The sequence below is a fragment of the Microtus ochrogaster genome, chromosome 4 (assembly GCF_000317375.1).
Source record: "Microtus ochrogaster isolate Prairie Vole_2 chromosome 4, MicOch1.0, whole genome shotgun sequence".
In the NCBI taxonomy this organism is placed as follows: domain Eukaryota; kingdom Metazoa; phylum Chordata; class Mammalia; order Rodentia; family Cricetidae; genus Microtus; species Microtus ochrogaster.
This window is the reverse complement of record NC_022011.1, coordinates 2002746-2019773: the sequence shown is the minus strand read 5'-3', so window position 1 is coordinate 2019773 and position 17028 is coordinate 2002746. Positions and strand designations below refer to the sequence as shown.

The window sequence follows — 17028 nt, the reverse complement described above, 5'->3', positions numbered from 1 at the left end:
ACATGCATACACACACAACATGCATACACACACACAACATGCACACATACACACACACACACACGCTCAAACATGCAGACACATACGATAAACTAAAAGTAAACCGTAACAAAGGAATACAGAATCAAGAGAAACAAACTTAGGTCTCTAATAGGTGCTTGGTTTATAGAGGGGCTGCCACAGAAAGGCTGTGCTCCTGGCTCTAGCTAGTGAGCTAAAAGACCTGGTAACAGGGAAATATTTGGTGTCAACATGGAGGCTATCCTGATGGCCTGGGGGATTGCAAAGATTTCTTTTTCCTTTTTAGGATGAGAGAGACCTTCATTGTTATTATTATGAGGGTATGTGCATGAAGGCACGGGAGGTAGGGCATGTATGTGGAGGTCAGAAGACATCTTTGTGGGGTCAGATTCTCTCTGTCCGTGTTTATATGGATTCCAGGAACCTAACTCAGGTTGTTAGACTTACCAGCAACCACATTTACTGAGCCACTAGCCCCAGAAAAAATTCTTAAACAGTCATGAAGAGCACTGACTCCAAGGGAAAAGTTACATAGATGGCACACTTTAAAATTAAACAGGCACAGCATGCACCTCTTTCTGCTCCTCAAGCTGGGACCTATCTAGTGTCTTTCCTGGCTCAGTTTGGTCCTTGCCATTATAGATCTGCAGAATAAAAACTATGTCATATAATTCCAATGACAGAATTTAAGACATGTATGTGTATGGATGTTTGTCTGTGAATATAACTGTATATTACCTGTGTGTCTAGTGGATACAGAGTCCAGAAGAGGGTACGGAATCACCTGGGACAGGATTTATGGATGGTTTTGAGTACTTATGGATGTGGGTACTAGGAATCAAACCTGAGTTCCCTGGAAGAATGGTCAATGCTCTCAACTGCTAAGCCATCTTCAACCTCCCCTCCCCCATATAACCTTTTAAAAACTAAAACTAACCAGAACCACAATGATATGTGTGTGTGTATATATACATACATACATACATACATACATACATACATACATACATACATACAGAGGTCAGGACGCTGGTTCCCTGTCTGTCTTTGTCAGAACTGTCTACCCCAAATCTACTGAGAGTTAATCAGTGGGTGCTTTACCCAGAATCTGCACTTGAAGTTTTAATAGCTTGTGATGATTCTGTTGCTATCATGGGGTAGATTTTCAACCCGTGTCTGCGGGATGAGTGGGGCTCCTCCGTGGTCTGAATACACGGACAGGGGAGCATTTCGGGACTCTCTAGGTTGACTTCAGCTCCACTCCACCCCTTCCTCGCCTCACAGTTCCAGGTGCCTAGGATTTAGAGACCCTCCTTCCTTAATCAAAGGACCTACAGTTAGTTACCGTGAAATTGGGCAGGTTGGCAATTAATTCACCCATTCCGGGCAGAATGCCTCGACTCTTCCAATAAGCCATAGCTTGCTGGTAGGGATTGTCACGTCTGAGTTCAGGGAAACTGAGATACAGATGTGTTTCAAAGGATACACAACATCTGTGAGTCCCCACATCACCCCACTGCCATTAAATTTTATTTGGAAACCAATGTAATTACTGTAATCTTTCTTATTCCATGCATAGCACTTATCTTATTTTGAAAGCAACTCCCTGGAGAAACACTCATAAATCCTGCTGAAGTAATTATGAACTTAATGTTTGAGCTTTGCATGCAGAGATGAAAATGTTACCCTTTTATGACAAACCAGAGCACAAACAAATCCCTAAAGACTGTGCAAGATTTCAGCTCGGGTTGATTTAATGGGAATATGGGGTGAGGGTAGGGTATGGGAAGAGATAAAAAGGAACAGAACCTTAAGAAACCAAATGAAAATGAAATCTGTAGGCTCTGCATGATTGCTGAGCCTACACGTGTGTAACTTGTTTCTCTCCTGGGCTTTCTTTAGGACACCATTGCCTAGCTGCTCTGCCTATGGCGCTCTACCTGACCAGGCTGGTTCCCAAGAGCCTGCAGACTGCAAAGGTTAGTTCATGATCGGTTCTCCGAAGCACAGCCCTTCCAGGTCTTTCTCCCTGCTTAGCTGAAGTAGACTGGTGAATGCAAGCTGTGTGAATGCAAGCCAGGATCTTTGATAAGTGCTCATATTGTGATATGATTGCTGGGACAAGCCTAATCAACCATTTCTCGTAGCTGTATGTATGTGTGAGATAGACAGACAGAGACACAGAGATAGAGAGACAGAGGCAGTGTGTGTATGTGTTGGGTGTGTGAATGTGTTGGGTGTGTGTGCACTGGATATGTGTGCATGTGTGGTATATATGTGCATGTGTTTGTGTGTATCTGTGAATTTGTGTATGGTACGTGAGTGCATATGTGTATGCATGTTTTGGTGTGCGCATGTTGCACTTTGCATCTGTGGGGCAGACAGATGCTGGCTCTGAGGATTGTGAGCATGAGGAATCCCGAAGTACTTGCGAGTCAGTTGAGATAACTCACAGATGACTCACCGAGCAGGCCTACTCCTGAAATAGGAGGCAGGATCCAGGATTCTTGGCTGGTTTGGGTTCTTTCCTCTGCTCCTTGGCTCTAACCTCCCTCAGCACTCTGACCACCCTAGGATTCTAGTGGAGTCAAGAAGAAGTAAGACTCTTGGTGGTGTCTGGCGTGGTGGGAGGAACTGGAGGCTCACTCACTGCCTTTCCTCCCCCATGAGGAAGTACCAGGCTGAGATCTCTCTTGACTTGGAGCTCAGCTGCCTTGACTGCGACACAGGGCAAGTGAAACGGAGCTTCCCAGCCTTCCAGGGCATCTGCTGTGGAGTCTTTCCCTTCAGTGTTGTGGTGGACCCCACAAAGGTCTTCACATCTGTGGTTGGAATCCATGCTTTCACGTCACGCTTTTATAGAACGTGATGGCAGAACCCCTACCCCCTTCCATCATCTTCTTCCATTTTTCTTTTTTACTCTTGGGTTCTTGATTGTGGCCCATATGGCTTCCACTTGCTCAAGAAGGTCAGATCCCTCTCACAAGGAAGTAAAAGGGACAGTTACTCTGGGGTATCTCTCCCTCCATCCCTCCGGCAGAGCCTGGCCTCATTGACAAAGTGCTAATACTCTGAGCTATGCTGGCCTCAGATGTGACACCAAGACTGGGGTGCTTGCTGCTCAGCACTGTTTGCTAGTCTCCCCACTGCTTCAGCCATGTGAAGTTAACACCAGGAAGGCACACCAATCCTTTCCCTGCAGCCTGAGAATGGTTTTCCTTCCTCGTGTACAATGTGAGGTCAGCGAGCTCAGACAGCTTGAAGGGTCAGCTCCATCCTACCAACAGCTGCACCCTGGAGAAGGGGACAACTGCCCAGCTTGTCACCAAGTCTGACTTTGAGAAGCAAACAGAGAGAGGGTCCAGCATCACGGCCGTCTCTCAGAATCGAGTCTTGCAGCATTAATACGACTGATTAGGATAATCACAAGTGATAGTTGATAACATATTCTGGTACTCTGCCCATTTGGGGAGCAGTTGAAAGTTGCAATGCACTAATGGGGGCAAGCTGGGTGGTGGAGGGACTCACTTGGCAGCCTGTGGGTGGGTACAAAGGTTTCCAGTGTTGCCGTTGGGTGGTTCCGCTGTTCTGCTGTTCGGAGAAGAGACTGAGATGGAGTTTCAGTGTTCCTCCATGGCTCGCGGATGGTGATGACAGGAAATGTAGCCATTCACCTGGGGGTTAGTCAGGCAAGACTTTGTCCCCTTTACTTTAGGAGAGCAAGGCAGTGGAAGCCCACAGCTTAGAGACAGGTGACGGTAAACATCTGCTCACACCATTTACAGTTCTCAACATGTGGGTCACGACCCCTGGGGGGACGGGGGTTCAACAGTCCTTTCACAGGGATCTCATAGCAGATAGCCTGCATATCAAATATTTTTATTATGATCCATAACAGTAGCAAAATTACAGTTATGAAGTAGCAACCAAAATGATTGTGAGGCTGGGGTCGCCACCACGTGAGGAACTGGGCTCAAGGGATGACGCTTTATGAGGGTGGAGAATTACTGGTGTATGGGAAGACAAGCCGGCAGTACCTCACACCCGAGGAGAGCAGCACCACACCTTTCCACTCACATGGCTGCTTGCGTCCTCTAGAACGCCATCTGAACATGGTAAGCTGAGGTCTGGAGGCCGCAGGTCCACAGCTGGGTAGATGCAGGTCTGAGAGGAGATACCATGAACAGCGGTATTGACCAGTAGCCATGTGCAGCTGTTGTGTCTAATCTCCCCCATCTCTCTTTCAAGGCCTTATGTAGACCAAGGTGACCTCAAACTGTGTAACTAAAATTCTCCTGTTCCTACCTCACAAGTCCTGAGGCATGCACAGTTATACCAATGTCATGTGCCGTTATACCAATGGGCTCATGCCAGGAAAGCCCTCTACCAAACGAGCCACATCGCCAGCCCATGTTAGGCAAATTCTCTACCAAATGAGCCACATTACCAGCCCAGATGAACTGTGTTTGTATGTATTTGGGTATGTGGGGGTGTGCGCATGTGTATCTAGATAGCATGTATGTGTGTACATGTATACAGGTGAATGTACACGAGTGCATACACATGTGAAATCCAGAGGCTGATGTCACGTACCCTTCTCAGTCACTCTGTACCTTACTCTTTTGGGACAAGGTCTCCCACTGAACCTAGATCTCACCGATTCAGCAAGGTTGATTGGCTAGTCCCGCTATCTCCACCTTCTCAGCGACAGGATTACAGGCATACACTACTATGCCAAACTTATTTTTTAGATCTCATGTTTATTTCACATATATGAATTTTTGCATGTATGTGTATCTGTGCAACATGTGTATGCAGTGCCTGCTGAGGCCATAAAAGGGCATTGGATCCCCTGGGACTGGAGTTACTGATGCTTGTGAGCTATCATACGGGTGCTGGGAATTGAACCCAGAGTCCTCTGCAAGAGCAGCCTGTGCTTTTAGCCACTGAGCCATCTCTCCAGCCCACTGTGCCCAACTTTTGTGTGGATTTGGGGGAGCTAAACTTTTATTTTTATCCTTGTGCTTCCTCAGCAGGCACTGCTGGCTCATCAGCTGATTCATCTCGCCAGCCCCTCAGACGGACTGCTCTCAAGTGTGACTCAGGGTCATCATAGGACAAAGGTCCCCAGGCTCCTTCATGACATCCTGTCAGGGTTCAGTCCTGTTTGTCTGTCCACGCTGACATGGCTCTTCTTTCATACTGACTTTCTTCCCAAGTGTTAGATTCAGTAGTGGCTTTTGGACTTGAGTCCCGAGACGGAGCATATGGCATCATAGGCTTAGCAGCTTCTGGATTCAATGAACAGCAGTAGCCAATAAACATCAAGTGTCCTGAAACCCAGCAAACAAACGTTTCTGCTTAGTCTTTGCTATATGGACTAGTCTGTGTTGTGTCTTTCCAGACAGCTTCTGCCCAGCTCTCTGTCTGCCCCCAGACAATTCTGTGACAGGACATATAGCCACAGTGGACTCGTCTCTCCCTCTTTTGTTGTTTTAGGAGGTACAATTTGCACTGGGAGGATTTTATATGTATGAACGCATCAAAACCCGGATGTTATGCTATAGATAAAATGTCCTTGGGACAGTTGCTATCACAGAACATAATCCCGAGTGATAGTTGGTCCTGATTGTCGATTCAATTGGATTGACAGGTGCCTAGGAGATTAGACAAGAACTCTTCTGGGTTGGCCTAGGACAAGGTAGTGAATGCTTTTAATCCTGGCACTCAGGAGGCAGAGGCAGAGGCAGGCAGGTCTCTGTACCAGGCCGTCCTGGACTGCCAGCCCCAAATCATGACGCAGAGACTTGCCCTTATCTTATGCTTGTCCACTAGCTCTTGTACCTCAATTTCATCTGTTTCTCTTCATCTATGTTTTGTCTTGGGACTTTTTACCGTTCTTTTATTCTGTATGTCCTACTCCATATCTGTCTGTCTGGCCTAGGGCATCTCTCTCTCTCTCTCTTTCAACCTTGTTCTCTCCTCCCTTACCGCCCCCCCCCCCACAAGCCTAGATTTCTCTTCCTACTTACTCTCTCTGCTCAGCAGCCCCACCTACCCATCTACTGCCTAGCTATTGGCCCGTTAGATTTTTATTAGGCCAACAGGTGCCTTAGGCAGGCAAGATAACACATCCTTACATCATTAAACAAATATAGTATAAACAGATAAAACACTTTCACATAGTTAAAGTAATAGTCCACAACATAAACAAATGTAACACATCTTTTCACAGTTAAATTAATACTCCACAACACATCTCAAAGTTTAAGGCCAGCCTGGCCAACAGATTGAGTTTCAGGGCAGCCAGGGCTACACAGAGAAACTTTGTATCACCAAAACAAAACAAACCAAAACAAAACAAAGTCTTCACAAACTCCCCACTTCCCACTTGCTGACTGTTTCCTGTGCATCCGTGGAAAACGTGACCAGTCAATTTCCTGCCTGCATGCCATACTTCCCTGGCCAGTAAGGACTCTCCCTCTGGAACCAAGCCAAAATAAACTTTCTTCCTTAAGTTGCTTTTGGATGTAGTATTTTTATTACAGTAATAGAAAAGTAACTAATGTACCAGACAAACCCTGACTATGAAGCATTGTATTTATGTAGTTTGAATAAGTGATGATCAGTATGATGTGAAGGGAGGGGGAGGGAGCTGGTAGATTGCTGATTCTGTGAGCGCAGCTGGGGCCCAGGGCGCAGGAAAGACTCTTCTTTCATTTCTTACTAAGGTGGATGGCTTATGGCTTCCAAACTCTGTTACTGTTATTTGTATTAACCCTTGGGAATCTGTTCCCATGGGCTGTTACTGGACCACCTTCAAAGCTTTCTCTCCTAAGGTTGGGGCACCAACCTGAGGATTGTAGCAGATGAGTTAGGGCTTCCCTGAAGAAAGGGGCTTTGGGCACAAGGGTCCCTGTGACACAGAGATACCCCTTACCTCTCTCTAAGGTCCCCTTGTGCTCTTACATCTAGACATGGGCCAAGAGGAAGGTTTCACAACGCTCAGCTCTAAAGAGAGAACACAGCTGATGAAATCTGCCCACCAATCCTACATGAGACCTAGCTCCTCTTCTTCACGATTATCCCATCTGTCAACCTTCACTGTGCTGTTTTTGCCCACCAGTTACACTTCGCTCATTCGATGTCTCCTGGAGGGGGCCCTGTTGCTCCTCCAACCATCTCCCCTGCACTGTTGTTGGGCAGGGTCAGAGCTCACCATCGCCCTTCTGATAGAAGCATTTACAGTCTTGGGAGGGGAGAAGGGGGTCCCACAAAGCCTTGCAGGGGAGCCTGCATGACTTCTTCTGGGGCCATCCTGTTTCACCTGCCGTCACTAACAAGCAAGCTGTTCTGTGAGATCTGGAAACAGGCATCGAGCATGCAGGGTCCTCCCTTAACACTGCTCTCACCCCCAGGTCTATTGCACCATGACCTTGACAGCCACCACTGCCGCAGAGTGTGCAGGAAAGAAAACAGAGTGGTTTGAACTCACCTCAGAGCTTCCACGTAGACTTGGGGTATGAGCTGGTGGGAGCTGGCATATCAGGAAGGAGTGTGTCTAACACTAGGAATTCGTCACTTTCTGGCTAATTTGTATATTTCTTTTAAACTACAGAGAAAGAGGGGGAAAACGATAATATTGGCCACCAATAAATCTGGGCAGGGATATGCTCTTGGCCTGGAATTGAGATCCCACCATGCTGATGTCAACAGCCATGGCAGACTCATGCCAGCAGGGCCCAAGCAATCCCAGGATGGGCCCTCCTGACTCAGAAACAACAGCCTCCCTTCCAGGTGGTGGGAATTCTGTTTAGCTGTTTTAGTTTCCCTGGTCTAAATTAGGAAACTGACGAATAAATAGTTAAATGTGTTTGCCGGAAAATATTCAAGTGTAAGGGCTACAGTTTCCAAATTCCCCTCAGAGCCTGGACACAGGGAACCTTGGCAGCCAATCCTGTTGTTAGGAAGGTCACAAGATGCCATCCGTGACTGTGTGCACCTCCCAGCTGGAGGATGACATGGGCTGGGGTTGCTGCAGTTCCTTTTGCCCATGAGTGTAGGGTTGGCACTCCCCTGTGGGTACAGCAGTGACTTGGGTAGGCTATGTGAGTAGACCAGGGGTCTGCCCCCAACAGGACTGAGCTACGTGGCTGAAGACAGGAAACAATGAAGCATTGTTCTTGGTTCTATCTTTCCTTACAGCTCAAACATATTTTGGGAATGTTCATGCGTGGCTTTCCTAAATTTTCCTGATGTTAGCCACCTTTAAAATATGGCAATAGCTCACTTGTAATTGTTAAGGCAGATAAATGAATATTTTACTCACAACTTAGAAGTTAAAGAATATGATAATCAATTCTAGAATTTGCTCTTGGACTTTATAACTGTTTGCATTTTGCTTTATTTATTTTTTTATAAATAAAATCATTTTATAAATAAAATCATTTTATCTGATTTATTTTTCATAACATTTTATTTATGGGGAGGAGCATTGCCAGGGTGCAGTGTTGTGGTCGGAGGAACACTTGCAGGAGTTCATTCTCTCCTGCTCTGTGGGTCTTGGAATCCAGCTCTTGCTTCAGGCTTATCAGAAAGCACCGTGGCCAATTGAACCATCTCACCTCCTGCTGAATGGCTGCTATTCGTTTATACATGCATGTGACTCTTTGCTGGACTCTTCGGGGTAAATTAAAGTATTTTTATATGTATGTTTGCATGAGTCTTCCAGAGGTCAGAATGCTTCCATGTCTAATGATCCTGTTATCATACCCAAAACTTCACCAAGCACAGGATAATGTGTATCTCATACACAGACTGCTGAATGCTCAATTCTTAGAAACCTGCCGTCTGCCCCAATGGCTGACAGCTGTCTAAGACAGTGGAGCCTGGTGCTTTTGAGACACTTTGAAAAACCCCGTGAAAGCCCTGGTCTTCAGAAAAAAAAATCTCCAGGCAGACTTTAATGCCCTGATAGCAGCCATCTTAAATCCTTAGAGGTTTTCGTGGCCCTCAGGTTAAGTGTTGGTCCATTGTTGATGCTCCATGTAAGCTCCCCTTCTCTGGGTGCACACATACACGGTGCACAGAACTCCAGGATGACAGGCACTGCTTTGTCACCATCTCCCACCATCACTTTGTGCTCCTGAGCCTTCATTTGAAGGAACTTAAAAGTTCCTTAAGTTTCCTTGAAACAGGTAAGAGCTGGATGCCAGCCTACTGAGTGAAAACTGAACCACCAGCATCTCGGGCAGTTCTGCCATGACAGACACCTGTGTTGCTGGGCTTGATGATTAGGATAGATGCCGCCAAGACCCCTTCCAAACTGGAGCGTCTCCCACACAGCCACAGCAGGCGCTTTCCAGCCTTCAGTTGCCTTCTCGACAATCTACTGTTAAAACTAAGTGTGTTTGGTGTTTAGTGATAGCCAGTTTCTGAAGGTAAAATTTGTTGGCATTTCCTGAGATAGTCTCATCAACGAAAACTTCCCATTTGTTTGCGGCTCTAATCTAGGAAGCAGGGAGGTGGACGGAGGATAATAAATTAGGGTAATGGTAAACATCCTTAATTAAAAAGTGGAGGTCAAGTTTCCCTATTTTGTCAAGTGTGAACGTGCAAGGGAAACTGGCTAGCCAAGCATATTCCCAAAGATGAGCGCTCACTGTTCTCCACAGTCTGCGGAAACAAGACATGGATTACGGTGATGGTTGTAAAACTCAGTAAATTCGCTTAAAATCCGCTCAGATGTATTGGGAAAAGTGGGTCAGAGTGGAGTGTGGAAGCTGTAAGATACCCCGGAACGTTCCAGAAAGTCAGGGAGAGTGCAGTTTGAGATTTCTCCGAAGCCACAGTTCCCTGGGATTCTAAGAGCGCAGTGATCACAGCATTCCAGACATGAACAGGCATGTCCCTCCCCAAAGCTCCTGAAGGTTTTACTGCGAATTTAAATGCCAGTCACCATTTCCCTCGTAACTACTCTGTGCATTGAGGGCTAACAGGAAACAAAGGTAGCTTGTGCAGTGTGGGAGTGGTTGTCTAACCTGAGGGCTAAGTTTTATCTTGACTCCTTCTGCATCTGCACACAGGAGGACTCCCTGGTGTACCGGGACCCTCTCAGAACACCACCCTCCACGTCAAGCACAAAGTGGTACGTTGTGACTCTTCCTAAAGATCTCTTACTAGTGCATGTAAGGGATTGAACCCTGCGTATTAGTCATAAAAAAACCAAACTCAATTGGTCAGAGACCGTAATGGTGGTGAAGCTTGGCAGCAGGAGGCAGGCATGGTGGCAGAAGCCAGTAGTGGAGAACTCACATCTTTGAATTGAAAGTACAAAGCACTTAATCTAAGATTTCTCCTCCTATTTATTCTCTCTGCCTGCCAGCCCTGTCTATCCTTTCTCCTGCCTTGCTATTGGCCATTCTGCTCTTTATTAGACCAAATCAAGTGTTTTGAACAGTCAAAATAACACAGTTTTGCAAAGTTAAACAAATATATATATATATATATATATATATGTGATAAGGTAAAAAGAGGAAAACATTAATTGTGGGGTCTAGGTGGGAGTCTTGTGTTCATTATACAAGCATTTAACTGTTCTACATGTTTGAATTTTTTATGGTAATATGTTAGAAAAATGTGTAGTAGAAAATTGTTAACAAAAGCAAAGCATGTTTAAAAAAACAAACTCAAGTGGGATGAGTTTTAAAGATGAATATTCATTTATCAAACAGTTATTTCTACGTATTATTTTGTAGCTTCCTATTAGGTGATAAATGGGCAACCAAGGTTACCAATGTAAACAACCTGACAGGCTGAGGCGGTTACCACATTCCCTGCGTTGTCTCTTTTCTGCATGTGGCAATAACCACACATAAGCTTGTAAGTCTCTGACTGTAAACTCTCAAACAACGACGGGACTAGAAAAAGAAACAGCAGTGAAAAACAAATTTTGGGTGCAGGTCAGTGGCAAAGCAATCCCTTGGCACCCCAGGAGGCCCTGGCTTCACGTCACGGCATTTCAGAAGAAAGAAAACACGAGAAGTTCTTTCTCTTCCTCTGGGATAATAATAATTTACATTTCAGTTACACTTCTTACAAAAATCAATACGAGTGTATATACATCATATGCTTGTACACGAGTGTCTAATAAGTTGACCAGATCATACTGGTTCTTGTCCTCTGTAATCTACTTTTATATGTCAATATTGTTATGAACACCTTTCCTTGCTAATAAGCATAACCATTTGCTATCATAGTTAATGGACTCATACATGCCTCTGATAGGATACATCACAATTTAAAAATATCCTGTGTCGGAAAGCATTTAGCATTATTTTTCTTTTTTCCTTGTTTCTATTTGCCAGACATTTAGGGGTATTGTAGTTATAATTATTATAAACAGTGTTAGGAAAATGAAAAGTTGTCATAAACACATTAACTCAATGATAAATTCATCTTAGTGCATTCCCAGGAGTGAAATTCTTGGGCTGGAAAGTAAACTTGTTTTATTCATAGATAAGTTGCCTCCCGGTATTAGCCACAGTGCTTTCCTATATTCTCACACCCGCTTTAATCTGAGCCTAGGGGCCTGTGATTCCAGCAGGCAAGAGAGCCCACAGCAGGAGGGTCACAAGTTCAAGGTCAACCTGGGCTGCACAGTGAGAGTGGAGTTTTTATTCCTCAAAAGGTTGATGAAGATAATTATAACCCAATGTTTCCCAATTCAATAGTTGCATTTTCTTTAGCTTTGCTTTTTTTTTTTTTTTTTTAGTTTTTTTCGAGACAGGGTTTCTCTGTAGCTTTGGAGCCTGTCCTGGAACTAGCTCTTGTAGACCAGGCTGGCCTCAAACTCAGAGATCCGCCGCCTGCCTCTGCCTCCCAGTGCTGGGATTAAAGGCGTGCGCCACCACCGCCTTGCTTAGCTTTCTTGGATAGATTAAGTATCTTCCCTCGTGTTTCCTAATTTCACGAGTGTTTCTGTTAACAGTAGTTGGTTCTCATTACTTCTAAAGCTCAACCGCACACTACATTAAGGACAGAACCATTGCTCCCGGCAGATGGAAAGTCTGGCTTCTGCCAACCTCTAGGCACAACGTTTATGCCAGTTTATCGATATAACTCTGTTTTAATGTATTTTTAAAAATAAACTTTATTATAAAACCCTTAAAAATAAAAAATTCAACACACTAACTTTTATATGTATGTTTTCTGTTCAAAGACTTTTCAATGTATGCCAATGTATTAGCATTGAACTTGAGCCAATGGTGCTAACGTGGAGCTTTCTTAGAGAAGTTCTTTCCCCGAGAGGCAGGCCTCTTTGCGCATGGACCCCATACCCGCACTTCAGTGTGATGGTCAGGACCATTTTAAACAGCAAAGTCCTCAGCGGAGAAACACAGAGCAGCAGAAACGGAGTTCCAAAGTGACCGCGAGAGGACACTGAATTTACCTAGGAGGACGCAGCCAAGGCTGCCTGGCCGCGCTTGACCTCGGCACGGACGTACATGACGGGATTCCAGTCTTTCCCACTCTGAACATGCTTCTCAGTGACCCCAAAAGTGCTGCATTAACCTCAGGATTACACATAGATTTTAGCAAATAGGTGAATTCACAAACATGGAATTTATGGATACTGAAGTACGTATTCCCTTCGCCCATGCTTCTGTTGAGATAGCTGGGTTTTCTCTTATTGATTTTTATAAACTGTTTGCATGTTAGGACTGGACAATTTTGCCCAGCCTGACTTATAAGTGCTTCATCCAGTTTTGTCTTTTCATCTTACTGGTTATAATGGATTTTTGACATTGGGAATCTCTCTCTATTGTTCACCACTTTATTATTACTCACCAAACTTGGAACTCACTAATTGGCTAGACTGGCTGGCTAGTGCCCTGTGGTGGCCTGTCTGCTCACCTCCCAACCCTCCCTCTGCCCCATTGCCAGTGCTATAGTTAGCCAGCACCTCTCTGGTTTTTGGTTTTTACAGTTTTACTGTGGGTGTCGTGGGGCTGAGCTCAGAGCTCTCCACCCACAGAACCATCTTCTCAGCCAGTCTGGGCTCTGTTGTTTGTTGTGTGGGGTTTGGAGACATAGTCTTACCATGTAGCCTAGGCTGGCATCAATCTCAGTATCTCCCTGTCTCTGCCTTCCCAGTGTTGGGATCTCAGGACCTCCATGTCTGCCTTGGTTGGTATTAATTCCCAACTCTCTGTTCTCCAGACACACCAGATTTGGGGTTCTGAAGCTCCTTGTGTAAGTCTCCCAGATTACAGAACTTTATGTAAGTGTTCCTCCCCCAACCCCCGTGCCCCACCCTGTACCCAGTAAGCTACCATTCCTACCCACTGTAGTCTATGTTTTGACTGTGACCTTGGCTGTTTTCACGGCTTCCAGGATCAGAGACTGTTTAATAAAGCTCTCTGCACTTCTGCCTCCGCCCCACTGACCTACCTGGCCACTTCGTTTTATGAGACCTAGCAGCGAAGAAAGTAGGATTAGCTATGACAGGGGAGGGGACACGTCCAGCAGACATTTGACTTTCAGCCGCTCTGAGAACAAGCATTGTGGGGAGCCGCTGCTGAGGCTGGGGAGGTGTGAGTGAGGGTCTGGGACTTTTGATTTAGAAAGTGCTTCAGAATGTCAGCGAATCTCAAGCAGAGCCTTGGAACATAGCATGGAATCCTAGCTTTTCAGGAGGCTGAGGCAGGAGGAGTGTTAATTTGAGGAGTGGCTGGGGAGCTTAGTGCGATGGTGTCTCAAACTGAAAAGTATAAAGAGCCCGAGTGGAGGGCTCACCTTTAGCCTCAGCACTCAGGAGGCAGAAGCAGGCCCCGCTCCGTGAGCTCAAGGCTAGCCAGGTCTGTGTAATGAGGTCCAGGCCAGTCACAGCAGTAAGAACCTGTCTGGGGGGTGAGCGGGAAAAAGAGACACAGCCCAATGACTAATGACTATAACCCTAGCACTCAGAAGGCTGAGGCAGGAGGATGAAGACAGGAGCACAGGACTAACTAAGGCGACATGAAACCCTGCCTCAAAAGAATAAAAGAAACAACGCCACCTCCCAAACTAGAAAGAAAGCAGCAGAAAGACGGCTAAGTAACTCAGTGGTTTGCTTAGTGTGGGCAAGACTGTGTTCAGCCCTCAGCAGGGGAAACAAGAGGCCAATCAGCTTCCCTCCTTATTCCAGCAGACTTTGCTCTACCTAAAGCACTTAGGTAATGTATGTGTCTTCACTCTAGGTATGAAGCCACCAAAGCCAGGCTTTGAGCTCCTCATGAATTACAGGACTAGGGGGAAAAACCTCCTGAAACAAGTAAGAACTGTACCTTGTCATTCTGTTCTGGGCCCTGGGCCCTGGGTGTGTCTGCAGAGTGCGGAACGGAGGTGTGGGCGTGCTTAGCATTGGTGAGAAAACAGCCTTCCTTTATGTTCCCCTGAAAGGTGGGCTGTTCCCCCTAGAGGCCTCCACACGTGTCCTGTGCAGACCTGTCACTTGTTCAGGAAACAGGCTTCAGAGAGGATCTGGGGATGCAATTCCCATCGCAGGCTCTGAGAGCTGGAGGACTCTGCCGCTTGTGACAGATGCATCAAGTTTGCAGGGGATCTGCCTTGCCGGGGACCCGCCGTGGGTGCTGAGTGTCCCAATCTCACCATTCTCACCCGCCTGCCCTGTGCCACAGGGTCTGTAGTCCCTGCTCTCCTTGACATGGCCTCCCCTGACCAGCACTCTGACTGGACTGATCAGACCTTCTCAAATCCCAGTGCTCTGAAACCAGATGTTAAAGTGAGGTCCTTTTATTCCTTAGGATTCTGGCAGAAGAAGCTGGTGGGGGTGATGACAGCTTAGCCATTAAGTGCTTGCCTTGGAAGTACAGCAACCTTAGTTTAACCCCTAGAACTCACGTCAAAGCTGGGTGTGGTGCTGTGGGCTTGAGGAAGCAGAGGCAGTTGGATGGAGCCCCAAGGCTCATTGGCCAGCCAGTCAAGTCTACTGGCAAACAGCAGCCCAATGAGAGATCTTAACTCAAGAAACAAGGTAGACGGCGTCTGCGAATCAAGCACTGAAGTTGTTTTCTGGTGTCTGCAAGCACACACATGCATATTCACACACATTACACACACAGAGGCACACAAACACACACACAAATAACATACACACAAACATGCACACACAGAGGGACATATACATACAAATGCCACATACATATGTACACGCACACATATAAACATGCATACGCACACACACAAACATACATGCCACATACACACAGGCATGAGTACACAGAAACATACACACATACACACAGGCACATACACACATAAACACATGGACACACACAAACACAGACATACACATGTATGAACACACACACATGCTCACACTTATATACGCAATTCTCTGGCAGGGATTCCTGAAGAATAGGTTAAAAAGCAAAGAAAAAGTTTTTTTTTTCTATGTGCCCTCTAACTTCGTTTATTATAAAAGAAAACAATAATATTAGCTATCCCACAGTTTTTATTGTAACCTTTCTTTAAGTTGAATTTAAACAACTCAGCTTCATGCTAAGTAGTTATATTTCTGATGTCATAAGTTTGGTATGCTAGCTATGTGTGTTAGGGAGAAAGAATAACTTGACCACTAAAATTTTTAAAATGTTATTCAAGTTGCACCAGAATACCAATTATACACACATGTCAATTTGAGAAGGCTGGTCTGGAGCACCAAGGGAAGCTGGCAAATTTAGCTAACAGGACAAATTTAGCTCCCCTTGGGTCCCACAGCTAAGCCTGTTCTCTTGGTGGCCTTCAAGAATGAAGCTTTTGCTGGAGATCTAGGGAATGCGTAAGCACTGGTAGGCAACACCGTTGGGGAAATACGTGGGACCCCCAGGAGCTATGGGTCCATTGAAAGTTCCTTGTGCATTCAGTCAAGGGTCTGCTTCTCTGGCCAACTGGGGCTCACTTCTGGGAAGGGAAGATGATTTCTTGAAAGCGTATTACTCTCAGCTTCCTCCTGGGAGCTGTCTGAGGGGATGATTAACTACTATTAAATAATTCCCTCTTGCTGCACAGAGTTGCTCTGAGGCCAGGCAATTCCAGCGCCGGTCAGTGTCCCAGCTGTGCTGAAGGACACTTCTCCTCTGACAGATATTTCCCTGGCCACTCCCCAAATACATCTTCATATGTTTTTTGTGATGTACTAACAGTCCAAAAGCATTCTTTCTCTCTCTCTCTGGCCCTCCCTGTCTCTCTCCATCCCTCCTTCTTTCTTTCTCTCCCTGTCACATATATCAAATACGGGGGACTTATCTGAGAGATGTTGACTCTAGAATCCTGACTACTCACAAAATGACTTTTATGAGTAAAGTAATACATCTCAATTTTAATTATGTTCTTTGTGTGTGTGAATGGTTGGCGTGGACCATGCGTGTACTGATGCCCTCAGAGATCTCCAGGTCAGATGGATGTGAGCCATCAGGTGGGTGCTGGGACTAGAACCAGGGTCCTCTGGAAGACCAGTCAGGCTCTTAACTGCTGAGCCATCCCTCTGGCACCCATAAAATGGTTTTCAACAGGTACTGATGTTTTGAGGGAAGAAGTGCCAGCCTAGCTGCCAGGCCACCAACACTCACTTTTAAACATTCCTTGATGGCTAGTGCCTTTGGTAACCATCCTCGAATGATTTATATTCTTGGGACTTGACTTGAAGAAGTTATTATGTAGGACTGAAATGCAGAGAGTTCACACCCAAGGTTGTCTGACTAAAGAAAGTGGGGAAAGGTGGGGTGGGGTGGGGAGACAGATCTAATCAGGTCCTTAGTGATCCTAAGAGTTCTCACCTTTCTAAACTCTTGTTTATTGATCTGTCCTTCGTGACTGAGGCACACTATGCCAAACAGAAAGGGTTTTTGTTGTTGTTGTTTAGAAAATGCAGAAGTGAGACCAGCCTGGTCTACAAAAGCTAGTTCCAGGACAGGCTCCAAAACCACAGAGAAACCCTGTCTC

At 45.7% G+C, this 17028-nt stretch overlaps 1 protein-coding gene across 1 annotated transcript in view; it reads left to right on the top strand.

The window, feature by feature from the left end:
• C4H4orf51 (chromosome 4 C4orf51 homolog) overlaps positions 1–5237 on the top strand; it is a 16508-nt gene extending 11271 nt beyond the window's left edge. Inside the window, exons 2-3 of the mRNA XM_005345387.3 lie at positions 1924–2000; positions 5055–5237. Coding sequence (XP_005345444.1) covers positions 1924–2000; positions 5055–5137 — 160 coding nt within the window. The 3' untranslated portion in view covers positions 5138–5237. The remainder of the gene's footprint in view (positions 1–1923; positions 2001–5054) is intronic.
• Positions 5238–17028: the final 11791 nt, after the last annotated feature.